Source organism: Etheostoma cragini, chromosome 1 (genome assembly GCF_013103735.1).
Source record: "Etheostoma cragini isolate CJK2018 chromosome 1, CSU_Ecrag_1.0, whole genome shotgun sequence".
Classification (NCBI taxonomy): Eukaryota; Metazoa; Chordata; class Actinopteri; order Perciformes; family Percidae; genus Etheostoma; species Etheostoma cragini.
Genome location: NC_048407.1, coordinates 13,101,287 through 13,110,915, shown reverse-complemented (window position 1 = coordinate 13,110,915; position 9,629 = coordinate 13,101,287). Strand labels below are relative to the sequence as shown.

The window sequence follows — 9,629 nt, the reverse complement described above, 5'->3', positions numbered from 1 at the left end:
TTCTAATCTAGGCTAGGCTACTACACTCTGGAGGCAAATATTTTACATTACTTTTACATTTATTTGACAGTTTAATAGGCTACTATTTTCTTTGCAGATTTACATTATTAATGCAAAATATGAATCAACTTATCAATGGTGATATAGGTTTTCATAGTTTAAGCTACTGAACAGTAGTTATAAAGTAGCCTAATTAAAACCAGGCCAACAATAACCAACTGTTACATTAAAGAAACATTTTGATATTTTTTACACTGACAGAATAACTGCAGAAATAAAGCCTTCACCTTCTTGAATAAATAATAAGTGCTATTATTTTTACATAAAAACTACAAGAATGTCTTTTTTACGCGTGTGCACTGTTGATGTTCTCTATAATGTCATCTTTCTCATGCAACTATCAACACATACAGTAAATGTGTATGGAAAACTTTAAAGTACCGTTAAGGTCAAAATTCAAATGAATATACAACATTAGATTAGAATAGTCTACTGACTGTAAAGTGTAAAAAAAAAATCCTTAAAACCATTAATTGAAAAGTCAACAACTTTAATTCCAAGTGTAACTGATTTTAGGTGTATTTAGATAAGGTTTCCAGAACTGGACACTGAACATGATAGTATAACATTTTAATATGGTGCTACTGTAATTTAAATGAAAAAAAAACTGTCACAATGTTCACATTACTTCATTTCCTACATCAACACAATGTAAATTACTTAATTACATGCAGATTTTTCATAAGTGATACTTCATTTTATATGCAAAAGTTAAAAAAGACTTATATCATCTAAATAGAGTGCAATACACCTTTTCCTTCAAAACATTAGAAAAACAAATACACAATAGTCACTTCAAGACATCCAAGAGATATGAAAAATAACATTTTTACAAAAATGATATAAAGCTTAACCCCCCTGTTGTCTTCAGTTCAAAGTATTTTGTCCCACTTTCAAGAAGTTTCTGTATCAGAATTCAAAAAACATATAACCTTGATCTTTCCCTAAAACTATTGCTCTTCCCAAGAAAAATAAAATATCAGTTATCTACTTTCATTTAACGTTTTATTCAATTTAATAGCAAAAAAAAAAAAACTTTTTCTTTTTGAGGCATTTTAGGCCTTTATTTTATAGGACAGCTGAAGAGGGGGGGGGTGGTGACATGCAGCAAAGGGCCGCAGGTCGAGTCAAACCGGTGAGCGCGCGCTCTACCAGGTGAGCTACCCGGGCGCCCATTATTTTAACATTTTAAGTCAGAAAAACTAAATGTTGCATGGTTGACAGGAAGACAACACAGGGGTTAAAACTAAATCCAGCATCCACAAGTCTATTCATATTTATGTAGGTTTATATAGTTCTAATGTCACAATTCTAATTTGACTTACTGGACCTGAGCCTCATTTTTTGCATATCATGTTTTATGGCCTTATCAAATATAAGAACTAACTGTGTTCCCGCCAAGCAAATATGTTTTAAGAGGAGAAACATCCATTAATGTCACATATAAAAAAAAAAATTTCATCAGGAGGCGTTTAGTCTACTGTAATTTCCATTACACTGAACCAGCAGAGGGAAATATTATCCCAAAAATCCCCCCTTTAGTAGAAGACCTGCACAATTTTCTTAAAACAATATATTTTTTAAAAAGGGCAGCTACTAAATAGGTTTTCTTACTTACACCGAACATTTTCTTTATCGCCTGCTCTACTTGAGAAGGATTATTGCCAATCTCGAGATTGTCAAGCTCACATTTTATGAATCCTTCAGTAATCAAGAGGGTGATAAAAATTCATTGAAAAACATAATAAAATGTTGATATTTAAAAGTTTACCAGTAGCCATACAACAAGGCTCCAATTCTATTGAGGTGTGCATGTTCTCTGAAACAGAGGTCGCAGGGCGTTCAGCCCGAGGGTTCAGATGACGACGCTGGTGCCACTGCGAGAACTCTTGTCCTGAGAGAGACATACTAACTTAAGATCACTTCACTCGCAATCAACATAATTCAGACTTTTTTTTTTAAGAATGACTGTTTGTTTGGTTATGTGTGGTTTTGTCTTTGGTGCAATTGTGTTGGTGTGTGTGTGTCTGTCGACTAAAGCACTGTGTGTCTTACAGAGTAGCGGCCATTCCTCCGTGCTCCCGGCTTCTGTCCTGGTTCGTACTCCCTGTAGCTGGGAGGTTTTTCAACCCAGCCTCCACCTCCTCTCGTCCCTCCTCCTCTCCTGCTGCCTTCATCATCCGAGCTCCAGGACCCTCTTCTGGAGCGCTGCGACGCAGGGGGAGAGTAGTTTCCTCTGGACCTGCTGTCAAACAGGTCGTCCCTGGAGCGAGAGCGGGGGCGGTCCATGCCTCCATGTGGCCCGTTGCGACTGCGCCCATCCAGTGAGTCCTGGCTGTAGCTCCTGGAAATCCCTCTAGACCGCGCAGGTGAGGGTTGGCGCCTGCCCGCTGATCCTCGGTCGTCACGACGGCCAAAGCCGCTGCGGCCGCTCTCGCTGGAGCTTGGGGGCCGGCTCTTGGGTGCAGGAGGTCGCTGCTCTCTTATTGGTGGAAGTGTGATGACACGGCGCTCTGTCAGGCCATCATCAAGGGCAGAGATCATGCTGGGGGGGCCGGGGGAAAATGGGACGTTCATGGGCCTGTGCTGTGGGGGTGGAATCTGCTGCATGTGGTGGGGTTGAGGAGGCATCTGCTGCATGTGGTGGGGTGGAGGAGGCATCTGCTGCATGTGGTGGGGTGGAGGAGGCTGGGACTGATGTAAAGAAGATACCAGAAGAAGAAAAAGAAGAAAATACAAATGAAAACCACCACTCGTACTACAGCTGGGCCACAATTCTAGTCTACAGGTTCAGTAATATAGCCTATTGTTTTGGCAGTTATAACAGTTTGTGTACCGACAAGAAATGGCACATTAGTGCCCTAACAGATGTCAATGAAAACGCAACACAAAAAATAAAGGGATAAAGTTCCCTTGGCCTTTGGAATTAAATTAAGCCCACATTGTCATTTATCAGGATGCGTAGCATCCTGCATCCATGAAATAACTGGCTTTTAAAAATAAAAATGTGCCGGCCTCTATGGGAATTTAACCTACTGGTGTGTATATTTATGATTTTCTTAAATTAAGGTATTAAGACCAATTTCCATAAGATGTTTTTTTTAATTCCTTTTTTAAAATCAAATCAAACAATTTCTTTGGGGAAACCATCCATCAATAGTTAGATTTGACTAGTTCTGATTGAGGATCACCCGACACTAAAGTGCCCACACATGACTTTACGCCACCACAAATCTGGTTTCATCTACTGACTTGGCAAATATTGTTTTACTTAATTGAGATTAAATGCCTAAAAAAATGCACCCTCTGCAAAAACAAAAGCTTTGACAAAAACTTTGGTAGTTTAAATACAAAAGACAATTGGAATTGTCTCCAAAAACTCAGAGTATAAATTATATTCTGTATTATTGGCCTTCAAAAAGATACTACAATTCTACAATAAAGTAAACAGGAATGGTAACATAAACAGTTAAAAATTACAATATGACGAAATAATCTGATCCTCTTCAGTTTCCATAACCACATTTGAGAACGTGAGCAGTTCCTTACCTGCATCATAGGACTGGCCATGTCTATCCCCCTCACCTGGCTCTCCAGGTAATCAAGCATGTGATTGCTGTTGGCAGGGGTGTGGTTGCCATGGCTGGGAGGGGGCATGCTGTAAGATGAAGAATGAGGGGGAGGGAGGGGAAGTGGCTGCATTGAGATGTTCTTTCCTGATACAGATCCTGGAGGGACAAAAACAAATATTTGGGGATTAATACCACCTACAATCTGAAGTTATTAAAGCCACAGAGTACTCACAATATGTGTGTATATAAGTGTCCATACCCATGCTAAAATTGACTAAAATGAGGAATAAAAAAAACATAAACACCCCTATGTTAAATTCCCACAGAGGCAGGCAGATTATATTTTTAAAGGACAGTTATTTCATGGGTCCATGATACTATGCATCCTGATAAAGTTCCCTTGGCCTTTGGAATTAAAATAACCCCCCCATCATCACATACCTTTCATCATACATAGATATTGGCATGGGGTACTTCACATAAGATCAGCTCTCAATGCAAATCAAACCAGCTATTAAGCTAACTGAAATATAACCGTGCCAATCTCTAAGTACGGTGAAGGGTATGTGATGATGGGGGGTTAATTTAATTCCAAAGGCCAAGGGATCCATGTAATAACTGGCCTTTAAAAATAAAAATGTGCCTGACTCTATGAGAATTTAACATAAGGGTGCGTATACGTATGCCCCCTGTATTTTAAGGAACATTTTATTATTTATAAAGTTAAGTTATACACAAAAAAATTAGTGTCCTTAAAGGTTGGATTTTGCCTAATATTTTAAAATTAAGATCAATTTCCAACAGATGTTTTTTTTTTACTTTAGCATGGGTGTGTTAACAAATGAGCACAACTGTATGTGTGTACCTTGGTATAGAAGTGGGTTCATCTGGGATGAGGCGTTGCTCATTGGTCCATATACCGGCTGTCCTCCAAACCAGGGAGCCATGGCCCTCTGAGCGTCCTTCATCATACGATGCTGCATCACCGCTGAAAGAAGGGAACGCCTCATTAATTTATACTTATCAATAAAAGAAGGTCTAACCTTTGTATACAGGCTGTTTATCTGCCTGGCGGCTGACAAGTTTTGAAGGACGTTTGTTTTATTAACAAATGTGGTATACTTTACACCAAATGATTTACAAAGCATATAATAAGAATTCAGAGTGATTGTGTACCTGCCAGGTAACATTGATCTTGGTTTATACCAGAACATTTTGAAAATCAATTTGTGGAGATACAGTTGGGTAACCCATTAAAATGCAGATTTTAGGATTGCAGTATATAGTAGAAACAGTTTTAAACTTTTAAATAATGAATAAGTTCACAATTTTATGTCTCAAAACAATACTCACATGCCCATTATTAGTGTACATTAGGAAAGTTATTGGTTGCTGTAATTATTTTCTGTCCATCCTAGCTGTGATAGGATCCCTTCCAAACATGATTTCAAAGTATGTGATGGGACATAAATTGCGCATTGTGCGTGTCTATTGCTTTATATTTTCTAGACATTTTCCTAATTTTCTGTAACGTTTAACTAATGTTTTTAGGACAATTTACTAACCACTTTAAGAAATTTTAGTTATGTTTTTCCAACATTTTACTGACACTACACATAATGCCCAAATTCACAATATTTGCTTCATTGTTTGTCCTGTGTGCTTTTCTTACACACTGCGACTTTAACACTCTTGTGCAGCCCACTCCCTTGACTTGAATGTTGGGGAATTTTTAAAGCACACACAAGGACAGTTTTTGAAATGGGGTTCAGCAATCTACCTTTTTCAGGACAGCAGCATTGCTGTGGACAGCAAGGACAGCGAACATAGCAGCAGCATTTCTGAGGGCAGCACTGACAGCAGCATATACAGAAGAGGAGGATCAGAAGGAGGGCTCCGATGATAATGCCCAACGCTGTTAGCCAGCCTGGAGAGAAATAAGAGATACGGTTGTTGTGGTGTGCCCAAAGAGAAAACTTGTATATGATATTTCTGACACTTATGTTATTAAAGCTAAAAAAAAAGCAAAATATAATCCTACACACACTTAGGTTTACACAGATCAACAGTAATATATATATCTATTTTCTTTTTGTTTCTTACCGTAAACAATGAGACTGACTTCTTCATCAGAGTCTCCAGAGGTGTCTCCAGCAGCATCGACAGTGCAAAAGTAGACCCCGTTGTCCCACCACATCACCTCGCTGATCACCAGGTCGGCCTCTGCACACGCACAATTCAACAGAGGTCAAGTAATAAAAAAAAAATGACATTATCTCCTTTTACTGAGACAGAGTGACAATTAAAAAAATAAAAGTGATTTTTATTTACTATTTACTATTTACTATTAATTACATGTTTGGTCGATAAAACGTCAGAAAATACTGAAAAGGCTTGTCAACATTTCTCTGAGAGCAAAGTGAGACAAATAATTTCTCATTTCCACGACCAACAGTCCAAAACACATTCACTTAACAGCATATTGGCAATAATTTATCAACAAATAGTAATTTTTTGGGACATTTAAAAATAAGTATGTAAATGAGTAATCAATTATCAAAATTGTTACAGATTGAGTTTGTCAATCCAAATCCGCTAATTAGTTAGTACAGGGATCTTCAACATGGGGTCTGCAACCCATAGAGGGACGTCAGAGTTACCACGGGGGGGGGGGGGACTACTTGTTCTTTTTTTGAAAGCTTTATATTTTCAAAATTTTATATGACTGTAAATATACAGTAATATTGAACACTGTGCATCCACATATATATTTAACAATAAGACATGGCGTATACACTATAATGTATGAATATCCCTACACCCAGTTTAATATGCAGCTCGGTTTTATGCAATATGTAGTAGGGGGTCCCTGCTCCGTATCTCTTTCAGTTGAGGGGTCCTTGGCCTAAAAAACCTTAAAGACCCCTGGATTAGTCGACTAATCATTTCAGCTCTGTTATAACGTTTGAACAGGCAAAATAAAAGATGTTGCAAAGAATAAGGAGGATATGAGAGTTGAGTTCTTTGGTTTTTAAAATTACATTTTGTAGAAAAATGTATCTTATTCTCGTCACAACTGACGCCGTGCTGGATGGAACCACAGTGCTTGCATGAACTCACTGTTTTGGATGGAGATCTTGCGTTCACGGTATTCTGGTCCCAGCGTCGGCTCGCTGCTTCCTGACTTCTGGATCACTATGCGCAGCGTCCGCTGACTGTCTGGACAGCCATTCGTTGGGTCCTGTCCCGTCTGTAGGGCAGACTGGTACGCTGCAAAACCAGGAGCAAAGTTTCCATTGGCACAATGAATGAAAATCGTTTCTATGGTTTGTAACCATATCTATGCGTTCTATTTATACACTGTATGGTTTGTTACAAACTGCAATATTTTTCTCTCTGTCTATGTATATATATGAGTTTTATTATTTAATTAGAGACATTCATGGTTTCCTGAGGATGAATCCTAATGACTTTGGGGATCCCCGGACTCTTCCTGACAATCATCAGGTCAAAATTTTAGTTTATCCAATATGCTAACATGCAAAATAGGCTTGTGTTAGCATATAGCATATAGTACAGCCTTGCATAGTTGCCAGCATGGCTGTAGACTCTTAGTCATACAAATATAACAAAATGTTGTCAATATGTTCATCAACCATGCAAAAATGTTTAATCTGTTCAATTTCAACACGTAGCTCTGTAGTTTGTAAAAAACAAGTAAGTGCTGTAGTACAACTAGCAGGGGATAAGTTATCATTGAGGAAAGTTTGGAGACACTACCTTATTTAGTTGTTAAATTGATAGCCTACATATTTCAGTAGTAGTTAGTAGTAGTAGTTTGTAGACGGCCCCTAAGATCTCTAACTGTCTCAACACAGGAACTAACACAGCTGAATTAGCACAACTTTAATGTATTTCTTTCACATCTAGATTTTGAACCTGTTTAGAGGCTATAAAAAAATTTAAAACGTGCCCTGTTTAAGCCTGTTGGGGGCTAACGCTAGCAGGAGGATAACACGGTGTAGGCAGCACCGATTGGTTTCATTCTAGAGACAGCACTACACATTTACAACCAACAGAGCTACGTGTTGGAATCGACCGGAATTCTCCTTTAATGTGAGCACATGATTTTATTTCCAAAATGCCTTCTCAGTTCAATGTTATAGCTTTTTTAACTAGGCCTACTTTTGGTTATTTTAATATCATATCCATTTTTTATTGTTGTTATTATTGGATTTTATTTCACTGCATGAAATGTTTTTGTTCCTGGTTCAACCATGTGAAACTCGCAACTTTGCTTTGGAAATTGCTGTATAAATAAAGATTATTATTATTATTATTATATGTTGTGAAATGAACTGGGTCATACACATTAGGGCTGTGCTAAAAGATGTGTGTAAAAATACACTTTGTATATGTAAATATTGTATCATATGTGCAGGGCAGTGCAAAAGGTTCATAAGGACCATGTGCTTATGATTGCCTACACCTCTCATACACACACCTTCTTAGATAAGGCTAACTACATATGGGAAGTACCAGGTTTTGGCAAAGTTCAGAGAGAACATGAGACTATTTATATAAACATAAAGCCTCTGTTTTATGTCAGCAGTACAGCTCAGGGAGAAATATTTAGGCTACTGTGATTTTCTCTCCATTATGCTCTGTAGTGGTGGGGGTGGGTCGGTTGGCACCTGCGGAGTAGTAATCCAGCACAGGGTCGTTGCAGAAGGACTTGTACTTCCAGGTGACCAGAACATTTTGGAGGTTCGCGGAGGTGGAGTAGTCACACCGCAGAGTCACAGAGGCAAACAGAGCTCTGCTGTACTGCTTCTGAGGAACAATCACCTGAACGCACACTGCCACTGTTGGGAGGGACAACACACAGATTGTTACAAGCAGCTAGGCCTAGTTTGTGTATTTGCATTCCAAAAAATAAACCCTGTATCTAGTGTGCTGGAAATTAAACTGGTAATTTAGAGTGTTGTCAAAAGTCAAAGAAGAAAAGTGTGTTCAAACTGAAACAATGTGTGAGAGAGTTTCTCTCAACCAAGACGTTCATTTCATAAGTTGCAGGACCAGAAAAACAGGTGACACAGACGGAGGCACAGGAAATGTCTAACTGTGAAACTACCAACCAAACAAATGTTCAAAAGCTGGAATGAAACCTGTTGACTTAATCTGTCCCTAAATACGGACAGCTCACACTGACCCTTAAAACCTCTTAAAAGTAAAGTCTTTCGAATAATAAAAAAAAGATTTAATAATATATGTTTTTAAACATACACTTCTGCTCTGCAAATATACTTGTGTTGCTTAGAGTAGCCACTGTAGACATCTCTGTGTCACATAAACACACCGTCATGTGATCGATACCCTCCAGTTGGGTTAGTTTCAGTCGAGATTTTGACAAACTTTCATTTTATAAACCGGTTTTATCGTCTTTTTCAAGCAACACGAGACCAATATGTTAAGAAATGTAAATTACCTTTCAGAAGTGAAAGCAGGAGAATGGCAGCAGCTAATCTCCCCATGGGGACAACAAATCCAACAACAGGGGGCTGCGAATAACTAGTGCTTAACAAAGCTCCTCGAATAAATGAATAAATAGGCCTACAAATGGGAAAGAAAAGAACAAAAAGCCTTATCCGTTAACGTTCAAGTAAAACTCCGCCGTTCATTGTGTCGCCGTGAACAGTGCGCGTGCGGTGACTAACCGAGCCTGCAGTCATCTCCGGACACACCCCGAAACAGGTGAATTCATCCCAACTGTGACGTAACAGAAACCACCTCCAAAACAAGAGGTTATACTTTATCATTACAAACATATAGAAACATGTTGCTCTTGTAGGGATTCATACTGTAAACACGTGTGTCTCTGGTGCGTTAGGCCTAGGCTACTGAGTTTATTTCCATAAAGGTAATACTACAATTTCAGAACAAATATTGACATTATTTTTTGCTCGGGTGCATTTGATAAAATAGTTTCTCAGATGT

General features: G+C 38.5%; 1 protein-coding gene across 1 annotated transcript; it reads right to left on the bottom strand.

Annotated features, from left to right (window-relative positions):
- Positions 1-1,304: 1,304 nt before the first annotated feature.
- LOC117953033 (immunoglobulin-like domain-containing receptor 1) lies at positions 1,305-9,166 on the bottom strand. Its single transcript, XM_034885781.1, has 9 exons — positions 9,121-9,166; positions 8,327-8,497; positions 6,753-6,902; positions 5,736-5,855; positions 5,413-5,559; positions 4,498-4,620; positions 3,610-3,788; positions 2,116-2,754; positions 1,305-1,954 (listed from the first exon to the last, which is right to left on the bottom strand). Exons 1-9 carry the CDS (start codon positions 9,164-9,166, stop codon positions 1,916-1,918), a joined length of 1,614 nt encoding a protein of 537 aa, XP_034741672.1. The 3' UTR covers positions 1,305-1,915.
- Positions 9,167-9,629: the final 463 nt, after the last annotated feature.